The sequence below is a fragment of the Schistocerca americana genome, chromosome 2, assembly GCF_021461395.2.
Source record: "Schistocerca americana isolate TAMUIC-IGC-003095 chromosome 2, iqSchAmer2.1, whole genome shotgun sequence".
In the NCBI taxonomy this organism is placed as follows: domain Eukaryota; kingdom Metazoa; phylum Arthropoda; class Insecta; order Orthoptera; family Acrididae; genus Schistocerca; species Schistocerca americana.
This window is the reverse complement of record NC_060120.1, coordinates 26,519,027-26,536,654: the sequence shown is the minus strand read 5'-3', so window position 1 is coordinate 26,536,654 and position 17,628 is coordinate 26,519,027. Positions and strand designations below refer to the sequence as shown.

Genomic DNA, 17,628 nt, shown 5'->3' with positions numbered 1-17,628 from the left:
AAGTCCTTTGCTGTCTGTGACAGAATTACAATGTCATCGGCGAATCTTAAAGTTTTTATTTCTTCACCATGGGTTTTAATTCCTACTCCGAATTTTTCTTTTGTTTCCTTTACTGCTTGCTCAATATACAGATTGAATAACATCGGGAGAGAGGCTACAACCGTGCCTCACTCCTTTTCTAAACACTGCTTCTTCATTAAATGTCACTTTATCGGTAAAGATAACAACAGAAGTAAAAGTAGTGTCCTCTTGCTATCGCGCACGAAACCATTCACTAAATTCAGTACGAGGCGCACAATCCGTTCCGTACATTTTGTGCATTTTAGCCTTGTTGTAGGCTTTTAAGCCTTTCCGTTCCACGCACGCCACACCGTTGACAACCCCACTGGCCAGCGACTTGCCGTGTACTCGTTTCCGTATCAGGGTCCTGTTGTATCGCGCCAAAGCAGCTCCCTCCATTTGGTCTCTTATACTGGTACGTCCGAGACCATGTAAGATTGAAATTAATGATAAACATATACAAGCGACGGGAGCAGCTTCAAATACAGTATGAGTGGGGAAGCTGTAGTGACTTCTACATTTAAACTCTCGAAACAAGGTTTTAAGCTACTGTACGTATTTGCAAAACATACTTCTTGATTCTTAACATAAAAACCCATAAAACAATTATTAACAACGTAGAAATTATTTCACACGTTAGATCTTGTCTGATAATTACCCTAGACTTCAGAACACAGCCTGTCTGAACACTGTATTACCTTCCCTCAATGCATTTTTCCGCCTTCAGTAATTACTTACGCGCATGATCCCTGTTTCACGCATTCGATGATCCGCAGTACCAAACGATACACGAGAAGGTAAAAGAAGCTGTGAGAAAGGATCTGCGTAAATCCATCTTATTGCAAGCGTATTGGAATTAGCAGCGCCACAATAGAGCTGCATATCGGCAAGGTCGTTAAATGTAAACCGATTCGTTGTAGTATTGTATTACCACTGCCGCGATAGCTACCGTATCACATCGGTTAATGAAAGAACGAAGCCTAGCGGAGCGATGTGTAGCACTGCCCCACACCGGCGACCGTATGATCCACAAGTCCAACCGCTGAACGTGCAGTGCACGTCGCCTGGTGACGTCACACGTTCAACATTTTCATCCACTTTTCCGACATTTACGTTCCCACGTGTCTGATATTAGACCACATGTCTCAGCATCATATAAAGTCGCTTCAGGGTTTTTAAACGTTAATAATAATAATCACCTTGTAGACACTAGATCTCGGTAAACACGCTTTACTATCCATCAAAGGTACTCTTCAGATCGTTGAACAGCCGTTGTATAAAGTTAAGATGGGTGTAAGCTTATGCATCTCAACATTATAAAACGGCTGTTCAACATTCTGAAGAGTACCTTTTGATAGATAATAAAGCGTGTTTAGCACATTATTTCAGGTCCAGTTTTCGTTGTCGCCCTTTACAACTTTACACATTGTCACATCTTACAGTTTAGAGTTGCTACTTCTGGGAAATCCTACAGAACAGAGCGTGCCCTTCCTTAGTAATGTCCATCTTTACTATCAGCAGTTACGAACCTGAGTACACAATTTGACTCAGTATAATGAATTTTAATGTCAGGAGGTTAATCACAATTTTCACTTTTAAGATTGGCTTCGAATTACTGTAGCGCTGTTACAACTCACTATGTACACCAGCTGACGTCGTGATAGCAATAGTTCTCTGTTTTTTAGTCCTAAATCTGAAGAAGACCTAATTTGACAGAAAGCAGTCGTATATAATCCACAGGGTGAACCAGAACTCCACCGACAAACTTGCAGAGGTGGTCATACGCTCCAAAAAAAGAAAAAAAGTCCAGTAAACATGGGGTCTAAAACGCATACTTGCACTTGTTCATCTTCGATACTGTGAAACACACCTCATCTACTTTCGACATAAAAGTTTTCTGGGTATGGTACCGCGTCATAATGTATAAAACTACTGCTGCTGCAGAAAAAAACCAACATTTCGGCCACGGTTGCAGCGGCCTTCTTCTGGGTCTTTGCATATTTTGGGAGGAGCTAGTATGGGCCCAACAAGAAGAAAAGTTCAGTAAATTATCCAACTCATCCACGGACGAAGTGGCTTGTATGGCGTTTTTTCAACAGTTTCTTGAATACTGTTGATTAGTGTGGGGTTCTCCGCCCGGAGACTGTGTGCCTGTGTTGTCCTCATCATCATTCGAGAAGTGCCGAGACTGGAAATGGAAAGATTTGGAAATTATACGGGCGCTGAGGATCACGATGTTGAGCGCCCCGGAAACCAACATCATCATCATCAGTGTGGGATCGTTACCAGGTGGGACTGATAGAAGAAACAGAATATCCAACGGAGAGCAGCGCCTTTCGTCACAGGAAGGTGCGAGAGTTGTTACAGAGATTCTCAACATTCTCCTGTGGCAGACGTTACAAGAGAGGCGTTGTGCAACAGTGTGAGGTTTATTCTTTAAATTTTGAGGGAGTAGTTTCCGGGAAGAGTCGGACAACATAGTACTTCATTCCACATACATCTCGCGAAATGACGGCGACGAGAAAATCCGAGAAATTAGAGCCAGTACAGAGGCTTACCCACAGTCATTCTTGCCGTGCTCTATTCGCGAGTGGAACAGGGACGGGGGAGGAGGGGGGGGGGATCAGTGGTGCCAGAAGAGTAATCTACGCTACACATTAGGTGGCGTGTGGCGTATGATGTAGATGTAAGCATGCGTTCTTAACTGCTTCCCTTGAGATCTATGAGCACTTATTCAATGAAGGAGGTGAACAAATGCTTATAGTTATTAACGTACGCATTTTAGATCCCGTGCTTACTAGACATTCTTTTCTCATTTCTCCATATTATCACTTCTGAAAGTTTGTCGGTGGAGTTCTAGTTTACCCTGTATATCTGAATGGTAGGCTCCATACGGTTCCCAAGTTGTGCAGCGACCGTAAACCATAAAATTACTAAATAAGCAGCAACCAGTCGCAAAATCATGTTTTCTTTATTTACTTTTGCAAATCGATTTCAACTGAATAACAGCCAGAGTGTTACTACTCAGGGACCGTATACGTTGAAAGCACCGATGATGGCTGTTATTCAGTTGAAATCGATTTGCAAAAGTAAATAAATAAAACATGATTTTGCGACTGGTTGCTGCTTATTTAGTAATTTTACCCTGTATATTGTATCTGCTTCCCTCGTTGAGTTACTTTGAGTTTGTCTGTTCTTCTTTAGGTTTTCGTTAAACTGTTCTCCGCATCTGCTGTCGGATTGTTGTAAGCGACTTTGTGCGTCGAGTGATAACGTTGACGTGATAAGAGAGTGCAAGTAAACGGGAATTCGAGTTCGACGTCCTCGCACAGTGGTTTCGTTCGTACGCGCGACGAGTGAAGAAGCGGAGACTATGAGCGCGTGCCGGACCTACGACAACGGCTGACGACTTCACCGCGCGCCTGAGATGGAGCTCTCGCAGCGCAAGCGGAACTCGGGGCTGAGTGCGTCGCTGCGGCGCGCGCGGCTGCTGCGCCTCCGCTTCAAGACGGACGCGGCGCCGCCCCCGGCGCCGCCCCCGCAGGCGGTCCGCGTGCCCGTGCTGCGCACGCCGCCCCCGGACGCGTGCGCCGAGAAGCTGCTGAGCGCGCAGCCGCCCCCGCCGCCCAAGGTCGTGTCCGTGCTGGGCCTGCTCAGCGAGCAGCAGCAGCTGCGCCAGCGCCGCCACGCGGGGGCGGCGCGGGAGGCGGCGCCGCCGCAGCGCTCCGCCGTGCGCCGCTCGTCGTCGCTGTCCGAGCTGGAGGAGCTGGCGCACGAGGCGGTCGTGCTGCGCGGCAACCACAACCACAGCCTGGGCGACGCCGCCCACAGCCGCAGCTTCCGCACGCTGCCGTCGCACATCAGCAAGAGGCTGTCGTCGCCCTACCTGTGGCCCAAGCTGCCGGACGCCGCCCACGTCAAGGGCCGGGCCGCCGACAACAGGAGGAACTCCATGTGGGCCGCGCACCCCAGGCACAGCCACAGTACGGGATGTTGTTGATCGCTGTCGCGGCTCGTTGCGCTGTTTATTACTACTGCCATCCAGACCGACAGCAACCATTTTGAAACAAGCTCGGCTTTTATCTTCTCTCCGCGCAGCAATTAATATAGTGTTCCAAAGAAAATACGGGGTGATTCAAAAGTAGCTGTAAATAGAATGAGATTTTCACTCTGCAGCGGAGTGTGCGCTGATGTGAAACTTCCTGGCAGATTAAATCGGGACCTTTGCCTTTCGCAGGCAAGTGCTCTACCGACTGAGCACCCATCCCGGGTTCGGTTCCCGGCGGGATCAGGGATTTTCTCTGCCTCGTGATGACTGGGTGTTGTGTGATGTCCTTAGGTTAGTTAGGTTTGTTCTAAGTTCTAGGGGACTGATGATCATAGATGTTAAGTCCCATAGTGCTCAGAGCCATTTGAACCATTTTTGAGCTACCCAAGCACGACTCGCGACCCGTCCTCGCAGCTCTAATTCCGCCAGTACCTCGTCTCCTACCTTCCAAACTCCACAGAAGCTCTTCCGTGAACCATACAGAACTAGCGGTTCTGCAAGAATGGATATTGCGGGGACTTGGCTTAGCCACAGCCTGGGGGATGCTTCCAGATTGAGATTTTCACTCTGCAGCGGAGTGCGCGCCGGTCCGGCAAACAGTTTTAATCCGCCAGGAAGTTTCATAGCAGCGCACACTCCGCTGCAGAGTGAAAATCTCATTCTGGAAGTATCCCCCAGGCTGTAGCTAAGCCATGTCTCCGCAATATCCATTCTTCCAGGAGCGCTAGTTTTGTATGGTTCGCAGAACAACTTCTGTGAAGTTTGGAAGCTAGGAGACCAGGTACTGGAGGAATTAAAGCTGTGAAGACGGGTCGTGGGTCGTGCTTGGGTAGCTCAGTTGGTGGAGCACTTGCCCGCGAATGGCAAAGGTCCTGAGTTTGAGTCTCGGTCCGGCACACAGTTTTAACTAGCTGTACACACTACGTGGGAGTAATTATTGCATCCAAACAAGTATAAAATGTTAAATAAAGTTATTTTCTGAAATTTCTTTATTTCAGAGTTATGCAGCAGAGTAGGGGTCACAAGAGAAACACAAACAACACAAAATTAATTCTTCTCAGAAAGCAACCATACGAAGGGACCCTAAATTCAACACAGTTAAAACTGTACATTTACCCCAGAACATGTTCAAAATTATGTCCATGTAGACGAAGACAATGATGTGCTTGACGTCTCCTCGCTCTTTGAATGTTGCGGGCTCTGTTCATCACATTCTGTACAGTTCCACGACCATTTTCAGTTCGCTGGTGCAGTTGTGTTACATTCTCAATTGCAACACCATACACGAGCTCCTTGAGACGGCGCCACAAGTAGAAGTCCAGGGGGTTAAGATCTGGAGATCTGGCGGGGTAAGCAATTGGTCCTGAACGACCTATCCACTTATCGGGATAACCAACACTGAGATACTCTCTTGCCTCCCGACTGAAATGTACAGGGACACCGTTCGTGCATAAAAGATACGCTGGTTCGTGTAGCGAGCGGGACATTATGAAACAGACCACTCAACTGATGTTCCAAAACCTCGACACACTCTGCCAGTCAGGCAGTGTAGAATAACATGCGGTCCGCGAAACTGATTGTCCACTGTACCACGCCAGATGATTACTGCCAAACGATGTTCATATCCTTGTATATTAGTTGCACGAGGATTCTCAAATGCCCACACGTGCACCTTATGAGCGTTCACGATATCCGCACGGGGAAAGAGGCTCTCATCCGTGCACAGTACCCGACAAGTGAACAGTGGATCAGCAGCACAATACTCGAGTAACGCCTGGGGTAGTCTACGTTTGTCAGCTCCTGCTCCTTGTGCATGTGAAATGGGTGGAATTGATGTCTCCGAAGCTAACGCCATACATTTGGTTGAGGAACCCATACAGTGCCACTTAGAGGATGGGTACTGGTGGTCGCATCTCCATCTACCATTTCCAGGATGTTCTCAACACCTCCTCAATCCAGTTGAGGGCGACGTAACCGTGGCGCCTTACGAATGCCGTATTCCATTAAACGCCTGTCCACATCTGAAAAAGTCTGATGATTTGGAAACGGTCTATCTGTAAACATTACATATGCTGTCGTCTTGCTGCTCTTGCCTTGTCTTCTGCTGTGTCATAATGGAGGTGTATATCCGCGTATTCACGATTTGAGTACATCTTCGTATTGTACGCAACGACAGCAGTCTATGAACTACCGACAGAATGAATGTACGTAGTCCGTCTAGAGCCGGCACATTACAGCAACGCCATACTGTACAACGGTCTATACCCATGTCAAATAAACACAGGCGTCCCGTGGCAGAATCAACCGAGCAGTGTAGAGGAGTGTACAAAGCAACATCATTCGATATGCGGCGAACACGACACGTCAAAAGCCTCTAGTGGCCCATGATATATGCCTATCACAAATGAAATTATGCACCATAAAGCAATTTCAGACAAAACTTCATTTACATTTTACTCTTATTTTGATGCATACATTGCACCCACGAAACGTGTACAGTTACTTTTGAATCGCCCTGTATACAGGTTGTCAATTTACTTCCTCTGCAGACTAATAATTACAGCTATCTGACATATAGTATGTTTTTAGGTTGGTTAGTACCTCCAAGCAGACGTGGCAAGAGCAAGCCGCTAATCCTGATTTTCACATGGGCAGCAGGTCAGGTGTTGAAGTGTGGGCACGTGGACGCAAAACGGTTAGTCTATACTGACGGATGTAGTCGACTTAGTGGTGCATTTGTGGCCATGCAGAAAACATAAGGCCGTAAAGTGTATCGTATTTGTGGGAAGATGTTCGACGCAACCAAAAAATATGCGACACCCTTACGTGTATACATATTAAGGTGCCAATACAAAAATATCAGCACATACATACCTTACATCCTATACATACGCCTTTCAGAAACGAAAATAAAACTATGTAGCACAAACTAGGCATGCTACCTTTGGGAACACACAGTGACTGTCTTGTAAAATGCTCTATATTTCAGCCTCAGATCAGTCCATTATCAGCTTGCATTTGTTATCAAGTAATCATCAGATGAACTGTTTAAAATGAAATATGCTGATAGTAATGTAAAGCTGTGTTCGGAATCCGGACTCAAACTCAGACCCTGTCTTTTGCGGACGACGCTCATACCGAATAAGAATCCAGGTATCGCCCCACGTACCTGCCTCGCATCCTACTTTCCATACTCCAGAGAGAGTGTCTTATATACCTTACTGACTTCTGCTCCGTAGCTTGGGGTCTAATGGTTAACGTCGCTGCCTCTTATTCGCTAAGTTCCGGGCTCAATTCCCTGCCGGATCGCAGGTTTTCTTCACTCGGGGACTTGTGTTCATGTTGTTCTAAAAAATCCATCTCGCCTTCGTCGACGCGCAAGTCGCCGAAATGGCGTCAGATGCACCTGCACCAGGCGACCAACACCCAGGACAGGGTCTCTCGGCCGACAATGCCGCACGGTCATTCCATGTTCCATTGAATACTAAGTAGCTAATTTAATAATCAGACTGACTTCTATACACAGCTATACGTACTTGGATACTTTACATAGTAGCCTGTCAACTGAACAGACGCTGATGGGCACTCACATTTTCAACAAATTTGTGAACCGATTTTGAAGGCTACATTTAGCTGTGTTAATAGTGTTATTATGTAGTGCTATTACCTGTCTGCCTTGTAGTCTCCTCTCAGGGTCTTCTCTTTTGACAAGTTACTATGTTCAAATCCATAGAAGTTACCTTGACTTATAATTTAGTTTCTTGTTATACAGGGTGGTCCATTGATCGTGACCGAGCTAAATACCTCACGAAATAAGCGTCAAACGAAAAAACTACAAAGAACGAGACTTGTCTAGCTTGAAGGGGGAAACCAGATGGCGCTATGGTTGGCCCGCTAGATGGCGCTGCCATAGGCCAAACGGATATCAACTGAGTTTTTTTAAATAGGAACCCCCATTTTTATTACATATTCGTGTAGTAAGTAAAGAAATATGAATGTTTCATTGGACCACTTTTTTCGCTTTGTGATAGATGGCGCTGTAATAGTCACAAACATAAGGCTCATAATTTTAGACGAATAGTTGGTAACAGGTAGGTTTTTTTAAATTGAAATACAGAACGTAGGTACGTTTGAACATCTTATTTCGGTTGTTCCAACGTGAGACATGTTCCTTTGTGAACTTATCATTTCCGAGAACGCATGCTGTTACAGCGTGATTACCTGTAACTACCACATTAATGCAATAAATGCTCAAAATGATGTTCGTCAATCTCAATGCATTTGGCAATACGTGTAAAGACACTCCTCTCAACAGTGAGTAGTTCGCCTTCCGTAATGTTCGCGCATGCATTGACAATGCGCTGACGCATGTTGTCAGGCGTTGTCGGTGGATCACGATAGCAAATATCCTTCAACTTTCCCCACAGAAAGAATTCCGGGGACGTCAGATCCGGTGAACGTGCGGGCCATGGTATGGTGCTTCGACGACCAATCCACCTGTCATGAAATATGCTATTCAATACCGCTTCAACCGCTCGCGAGCTATGTGCCGGAAATCTATCATGTTCCCAGTACATTGCCATTCTGTCATGCAGTGAAACATCTTGTAGTAACATCGGTTTAACTTTACGTAGGAAATGAGCATACATTGCACCATTTAGATTGCCATCGATAAAATGGGGGCCAATTATCCCTCTTCCCATAATGCCGCACCATACATTAACCCGGCAAGGTCGCTGATGTACCACTTGTCGCAGCCATCGTGGATTTTCCGTTGCCGAATAGTGCATGTTATGCCGGTTTACGTTACCGTTGTTGGTGAATGACCTTTGTCGCTAAATAGAATGCGTTCAAAAATCTGTCATCGTCCCGTAATTTTTCTTGTGCCCAGTGGCAGAACTGTACACGACGTTCAAAGTCGTCGCCATGCAATTCCTGGTGCATAGAAATATGGTACGGGTGCAATCGATGTTAATGTAGCATTCTCAACACTGGACGTTTTTGAGATTCCCGATTCTCGCGCAATTTGTCTGCTACTGATGTGCGGATTAGCCGCGACAGCAGCTAAAACACCTATTTGGGCATCGTCGTTTGTTGCAGGTCGTGGTTGACGTTTCACATGTTGCTGAACTCTTCCTGTTTCCTTAAATAACGTAACTATCCGGCGAAGGGTCCAACACTTGGATGATGTCGTCCAGGATACCGACCAGCATACATAGCACACGCCCGTTGCGCATTTTGATCACAATAGCCATACATCAACACGATATCGACCTTTTCCGCAATTGGTAAACGGTCCATTTTAACACGGATGATGTATCTCGAAGCAAATACCGTCTGCACTGGCGGAATGTTACGTGACACCACGTACGTACACGTTTGTGACTATTACAGCGACATCTACAGGGCTATTACAAATGATTGAACCGATTTCATAATTTCACTGTAGCTCCATTCATTGACATATGGTCACGACACACTACAGATACGTAGAAAAACTCATAAAGTTTTGTTCGGCTGAAGCCGCACTTCAGGTTTCTGCCGCCAGAGCGCTCGAGAGCGCAGTGAGACAAAATGGCGACAGGAGCCGAGAAAGCGTATGTCGTGCTTGAAATGCACTCACATCAGTCAGTCATAACAGTGCAACGACACTTCAGGACGAAGTTCAACAAATATCCACCAACTGCTAACTCCATTCGGCGATGGTATGCACAGTTTAAAGCTTCTGGATGCCTCTGTAAGGGGAAATCAACTGGTCGGCCTGCAGTGAACGAAGAAACGGTTGAACACGTGCGGGCAAGTTTCACGCGTAGCCCGCGGAAGTCGACGAATAAAGCAAGCAGGGAGCTAAACGTACCACAGCCGACGGTTTGGAAAATCTTACGGAAAAGGCTAAAGCAGAAGCCTTACCGTTTACAATTGCTACAAGCCCTGACACCCGATAACAAAGTCAAACGCTTTGAATTTTCGGCGCGGTTGCAACAGATCATGGAAGAGGATGCGTTCAGTGCGAAACTTGTTTTCAGTGATGAAGCAACATTTTTTCTTAATGGTGAAGTGAACAGACGCAATGTGCGAATCTGGGCGGTAGAGAATCCTCACGCATTCGTGCAGCAAATTCGCAATTCACCAAAAGTTAACGTGTTTTGTGCAATCTCACGGTTTAAAGTTTACGGCCCCTTTTTCTTCTGCGAAAAAAACGTTGCAGGACACGTGTATCTGGACATGCTGGAAAATTGGCTCATGCCACAACTGGAGACCGACAGCGCCGACTTCATCTTTCAACAGGATGGTGCTCCACCGCACTTCCATCATGATGTTCGGCGTTTCTTAAACAGGAGATTGGAAAACCGATGGATCGGTCGTGGTGGAGATCATGTTCAGCAATTCATGTCATGGCCTCCACGCTCTCCCGACTTAACCCCATGCGATTTCTTTCTGTGGGGTTATGTGAAAGATTCAGTGTTTAAACCTCCTCTACCAAGAAACGTGCCAGAACTGCGAGCTCGCATCAACGATGCTTTCGAACTCATTGATGGGGACATGCTGCGCCGAGTGTGGGAGGAACTTGAATATCGGCTTGATGTCTGCCGAATCACTAAAGGGGCACATATCGAACATTTGTGAATGCCTAAAAAAACTTTTTGAGTTTTTGTATGTGTGTGCAAAGCATTGTGATAATATCTCAAATAATAAAGTTATTGTAGAGCTGTGAAATCGCTTCAATCATTTGTAATAACCATGTATCACAAAGCGAAAAAAGTGGTCGAACTAAAAAGTTCATATTTCTTTACGTACTACACGAATATGTAATAAAAAATGAGGGTTCCTATTTAAAAAAACGCAGTTGATATCTGTTTGACTATGGCAGCGCGATCTAGCGGGCCAACCATAGCGCCATCTGGTTTCCCCCTTCAAGCTAGACGAGTTTCGGTCTTTGTAGTTTTTTCGTTTGATGCTTATTTCGTGAGATATTTGGTCCGGTCACTATCAATGAACCGCCCTGTATATATGTGACCGGTTTTTGTCAGTCATGTCCGGCAGAATAGGCACAACTCATACGTAAGAGCCTATGGGCGCGATAGCTGTTTGATGAAAAAGTTTCGGTGTGGATGCACGACCAATGTCCGAACTCCGACGGGTACAGCGATAATGGGCGGAGGTCGTTGCGGTGCGGCGATCGGGAAGTTGAGAATTTGGGTCTGACGGAAGGCACGTCCGGATGTCGAGGCGGTTAACGCAAGCGTTCTAGAGAAGCACAGCATCCGGGGTTGAACACTGTTCCGGCGCTAACTTTCAACTCTCGCCAATGCACTGCCGCAATGACCTATGCGATTAGGTCGTTATTTTCTTCCTAACTCTTTCTCATCCCCCTTCTTTCCATTCCTTTCACCACAATTATTCGTACTATTTCTTGTTATTTCACTATCTTCCTTTTTTGTTGTTCGTAAACAGATCTTCTAACGATGACATGGTCATAAGTAGGAGCAGGTAATAATACAGTCTCAGTGATCAGAGACTGAAACATATAATAAAACACTATGACGGTTGATCCTACGCAAATGGAAAAAATAAGCAGTTAACTTTTAGACTTACAACGTCAGCTGAATTAGGCCACCATTGCGACCAGAGAGTTTCGATTACGGTAAGCTATGCTTTGAGCAATGCTGGTGACTACTTTGAAGGACAGTTAAAACAGGTGCAAACATGTTACTCTTTTGTATCGGTTGTGAATAAATAGTTGCCACTGTTTAAGTTACAACCCTCGTAGTTGTGGCATGCGAACATACGTGTATCGGAATTCTCAGGGACCCCAAACAGGATGAAGAGACGCATTTGAGTTTGCCAGATGGCTTCGAGATTTAACACATCTGAATATTTTCCAGTGATGAATGGTAATGTACCATAGAAATGGCAACGAAGTCGTTGTAAAAGTAGAATGGTAAAATAGAAATGAATTAGAATTAGGCCGATTATCAAACATGCATTACTGTTCATTTTAGCGTACCCTGCTCGATGGTGCAAATCGAAAGAAAGTTCACATCACTCTTTATCAGGTGCGAGCGTTGGCTACTGTCAGCTTCAGACAGTAGTGCCTATTAAATAAAATACTGTGTTGTTTCTTACTGTATATCAATATGTAATTAAATCATCTCAAAGGAGTACGAACGAGAATACCTGAATTACAAGTCGTGAAAACTGAATGAAACGCCAAAAATGTTTGTCTCATTATATATTATCTCTGTCGTTTAGTTTGCAAACTGTGTATACGCAGATGGACGTTATGATACGTCGGAAAAGTCTCTAGGTTCACGGTGTTAGCTGATAGATCTTTTTTTCCGCTAATTTCCCAACTCTCCACAGACGGTTTCACCGCTCCTGAAGTTCTCTGCTCCGTACCTAAGACAGTTCGCAGAATCGAGTAACATTACACGCACCACGTTTTACGTTGGCACAGCCGACCCAAATCACGCCTGGCGAAGAAGGCAGGGTTGGGCACTAGTTCTTCGGAATGAAACATATGAAACTACTGTACTCCATTACTCGGGGCTAATGGAAACTAGGACACTCAATATAATATTTTACAAGTCCTATTAACAACAGAAATGTAACATCATAAGGCAAAAATGTACCCTGGACAAACTGCAATTCGAGTTGTTGCTGAATGCATCGCCGTCCTTTCAGGGTCGCATTGTAACCCGGTCTGTTACAGCTATCGTCTATAAGTACGCTGTCTGCTTTTAGAGAACAAGGGCACTCGTGTCTTTGCATTCGCCGGAGCAGACTTATTTTGTTTCTTTTGTTGTCATATGTTTCCCCATTAGGCCCAGAGACGCGAAATCGAGGACAGCCTCCGTAGCCACAAAGCCGCATCCTGTTGTAGCGGGAAGTTATTCCGTCGCACATCGGTGCACCACTGCTCGAGGCGAGCTGACTCCGGATTCGCTCTGGCATCACATCCAGGAGGTCGACAACCAGTCCTTGTACAGCCCACACGTAGAGCCCTGCCGTTAATGTGTCACATGTCTACTTTAAAAACTCACCCAAGTCTTTCAGATCGAAACCGAAAATGGGCGCTTCTTCATTTAGAATGTGAGTAGCTTGTAACAAAAAAATTGGCCAGTCCACTTTTAAGGAGAGGAGGATGTTGTGTTATCTCTCTTCCGAGCGTCTGCAAGATTAGATGTTATCTCTGAACGACATTTGCGTATTAATTCTGATATTAATTTTCTCGATCTACGAGGGTCACTCCAAAAGAAATGCACACTATTTTTGTAAAAATACAGTTTTCATTCTGCATGTGTGAAATTTTTACAGTGTGTAGCTACATCCTTCCCGCTTGTTTTCAAACTTAGTTCAACCTGTTCCCGTGAGTGGCGCCGTCACAGCATGTCTTCAAATTAGATTGGATTAGATTAATTATTCACTCCATAGACCCATAAAAGAGGGAATCCTCCTGGGTGTGGAACATGTTCAAGATGGCTGCTACACTTGACGTTCGTCAGAAGCAACGTGCTGTCATAGACTTCCTGTGCTGTGAAAACGAGACAGTGGGAAACATCCACAAGAGTTTGAAAAAGGTGTATGGAGATGCTGCTGTCGATCGCAGTACAGTTAGTCGGTGGGCAAGCAGGTTACGTGATGAAAGCGGGCACGGCAATATTGAGGATTGTCCTCGCAGTGGCAGGCCTCGTACTGCACACGCTCCAGACAATGTGCAGAGAGTTGACGAATTGGTGACTGCTGACAGACGCACCACAGTGAACGAATTGTCACGCTACGTTGGGATAGGGGAAGGAAGTGTTTGCAGAATACTGAACGTGTTGGCGTTAAAAAAGGCTTGTGCCAGGTGGGTTCCCAGGATGTTGACAGTGGCTCACAAAGAAACAAGAAAAACGGTATGCAGCGAACTTTTGGAACAGTACGAGAATGGTGGAGATGAATAACTTGGAAGAACTGTGACAGGTGATGAAACAAGACTCCATCATTTTTCACCAGAGACGAAGTGGCATCATGCAAATTAACCCAAGAAAAAAAAAATTCAAAACCACACCTTCTGCTGGAAAAGTTATGGCTACGGTGTTTTTCGATTCCGAAGGACTCTTGCTTGTGGACATTATGCCAAGTGGAACCACCATAAATTCTGATGACGACACTAAAGAAACTTCAAGCTCGACTGAGTCGTGTTCGACCACATCGGCAAAAGCAGGATGTTTTGCTGTTGCACGACAATGCGCGGCCACATGTCAGTCAAAAAACCTTGGAAGCGGTTACAAAACTTGGATGGACAACAGTGAAACACCCGCCTTACAGTCCTGACCTGGCTCCATGTGACTATCGTCTCTTTGGGAAACTGAAAGACTCTCTTCATGGAACAAGATTTGAAGATGATGACTCCCTTGTGCACGCTGCCAAACAGTGGCTCCAGCAGGTTGGTCCAGATTTTAACCGTGCGGGTATACAGGCGCTGGTTCCAAGATGGCGTAAGGCAGTTGAGAGGGAAGGAAATTATGTGGAGAAATGAAAATATTGTTCCTGTAGGATGTATCTCACACTGTAAAACTTTCAAACATAAGATGGATTTTAAAAAAATAGTGCGCATTTCTTCTGGAGTGACCCTCGTAGTAGAAAACTGCACTCTAAACGTATATGTGACGATATTAGTAAGAAATGAAATGTTTTCTTGCTACAATTCCAAATTCTTTCTCAAACCGCAAAGTCACATCACACCTAAGTTACAATCAACGATAATTATTTTAAGAGAAACGGTGATGTTTGCTACAAAAATTGCACAACAATCGATATTACCACATAATGTCACCGACGTCTGTTACCAGTTACAAAGAACATTGGGGCTTTCACAGCTTCTGAGTGACTGATTCTAGAATTATTGATTTCTTACCAGTTGGTTGGGGAGCTATATGGTACCTTTTTTGGAGTGCTAAAGTAACCCTAGTCTGTCCGCTTTCGTCGCGGACTAACCTCATATCCAGACGTCGTGTCATCTTCATTATAAATATACCTAAACCTCAATTTCGAGAAAGATTTAGTTGGTCAAATTAGTAACTCGGTTACAATATACGATATGTTCCATGTGACGTGGACAGATCTAGGTATCCAGCCAAGATCCGCGACAAGTGACATTGCGACTAGTGTTCATAATTTCATGTACTTGCAGAAATACTGCAGTTTTTTAGATACAGGGTGTTAGGGTTAAAAGTGCAGATATTTTATTGGTGACTGAGGGCAGTGCACTGAACAACCTTACATCAGTATTTACTTCATTTGCAGACTAATATTTATAGAGATTAGGACTAGTATATTTTTAGGCTGGTTAGACCTTTAAGTACACGTGATAAGAACGCTATTTTCCCCTAGGCAGCAAGTCAGATGTTGAAGTGTAGACACGTGGATGCAAAACTGTTAGTCTATACTGAGAGGCGTGAATTTGTGATGGGGCGATGAATATTTTAACAGTTTTCAAGAACCCTCATAAAAGAGCAGTACAGCGCTTGCATCCAAATTTTTCACTTATATAAGTAGAACATGTGAACACAAAAGCTTCTGACTCGATCATCTCACCTCAGTTGTTGCATAAATATAGTATAAGAGACAGAAACTGCGTTCCGGCAGCGAAGCGACGTAGGTACACTGCACACGTCGAGCAAATTGTCAAGTTTACACTGCAGGCAGTACTGATAAACAAATACGCTTTCACATACACTAGGCTATCATTTTTTCTCTGCGATATGCTGTCTCAAAGCTAAAAATAGTTTTCCCTTCCCGATTGTAACCAACTGTACTCAAGGTTTCCAGGAGCTTTACCTTCGCCGTAAGGCAAACGCTGGAACCAGAAATCCCCTTCACAACTTTTCCTTCTGCCCAGTATCGGCTCTTCTGATATTTGGCTGACAAGTCCCTGACGGCACCATGGATCAATAAGCGAACAGCACGCTCTACCTAGAGAGAGGAAAAATGAAAAAAATATATAGAGAGAGACCAGCTTTGGTCTTCAAATTTTCTGTCTCATTTACTGAACAACTCACATCGGGCACTGATAAGCATTATACCAGTGTACACCCCTTTTCACGAGCACTTAAAATTCTTGCAGATGTATGTGATATTATTTTAAAAAATTCCTCGGAAGACAAAAAGTGTTACAGATGGTGATACAGCAACACCGCGGTTAACCAAACTCGGGTTGACCGAAACTCGGGTTATCCGAAATGCCCCCGGAAATCGCGAAAACTGTGCTGTCCGAGAATAAGCTGTTAGCGGGAGGAAGTGAAGATCTGATCTTGGGTTGCTTCACCACCAACTGGCTTACCAGACCAAGCAAAGCTACACTACCGACAATTATGCTTGCTAGTGTTTGAAAAAGGAAGTTTACTGGAAACTATTGCAGCTAATTACGCTGTTGGTGTTTCTGCCCTTCCAGAATGAGTGAAACTGAAATCAGAATTTCTAGAGCAAGTTGTGAAAAATACTCGCAGAAGAACTGTGAAAAAATCCAACTCTGAATCAGTAGGCGAAGCCTTTTATCTTTTTGTTCACTCAACAACGAGAGCAGGCCATGGCTTTGACTGCCCTCGTACTGCAATAAAAACCTAAAATGTTAGCTGAGTTGTTAGGCGGGGAAGGAAATGATTTTTAATGAAGCTTTGGATGGATAGACAGGCTTAAAAACAGATACGGCATTCGCCAATTGAATATATGTGAAGAAAAGTTCTCTGCAGCCCCAGACGCGGTTGATGTTTTCAAACCAATTTTGAAGATTACACCCAAGGCTACACCAAGGACCAAATTTATAATGTAGATGAAACGGAAGTTAATTTCAAGATGTTGCCTGCATACTCCTTAGCTTCCTCAAAAGGAAAGTCTGCCCCAGGACACAGAATGAAGAAAGAACAGATAACTGTTCTTTTGCCATCAGACGCTTCTGGCTCACATAGAATGCACCCGACATGTATTGAGAAGTCGAAAAAACCGCGAGTCTTAAAGGATGTTGCCCAACAACGTAATTTTCGGCAGTGTAGCTTCGTATGAAAAAACGGCAAAAAAAGCGCACAGAAAATATGTCGCAAACAGCGACAATAATTCTCAAAAACATGCTGTAACATACAATAAATAGGAGTAAAAAACCCACTGATGATGGTGATATTTGTCGCTGAAACTAGTTTGGTAAAATAAAGAAATAAACGAATAACAAGGTGTTTTGCATCAAGGCGGACTCGATTTCTGATATTGTTGTTTTTCAATGCAAATACGGACCAAATGGAAGAGTTTTTACTGAATCGCCTTTTCTTTACTAATAATGACATATAGGGATATGATCCGTCTTACAGTTCAGTTTAGTGCATTAAAGACATTTTGACTTCGCGTTTTTCGGAAAAAAATTTTAATCCACAGCCCAATTCGTTGTTTGTTGGCTGACTACGTTGCTTAAACAATACTGCATCTTTTCAGCAGCTAGTTTAATCCTAAACGAGGATGAATAAGGAATCTCATTCTGGAAACAT

At 44.6% G+C, this 17,628-nt stretch overlaps 1 protein-coding gene across 4 annotated transcripts in view; it reads left to right on the top strand.

Moving 5' to 3' along the window:
- Positions 1 to 17,628, top strand: part of LOC124593729 (ankyrin repeat and fibronectin type-III domain-containing protein 1) — a 720,649-nt gene that overhangs the window by 512,710 nt on the left and 190,311 nt on the right. Inside the window, exon 1 of one of the 4 annotated variants that reach the window (XM_047132057.1) lies at positions 3,870 to 4,043. The exons of 2 other annotated variants lie outside the window; for them this stretch is intronic. In XM_047132057.1, coding sequence (XP_046988013.1) covers positions 4,013 to 4,043 — 31 coding nt within the window. In that variant the 5' untranslated portion in view covers positions 3,870 to 4,012. Of the gene's footprint in view, positions 1 to 3,869; positions 4,044 to 17,628 lie in introns of those variants that run through there. One more of the 4 variants, XM_047132054.1, reaches the window with a different exon arrangement.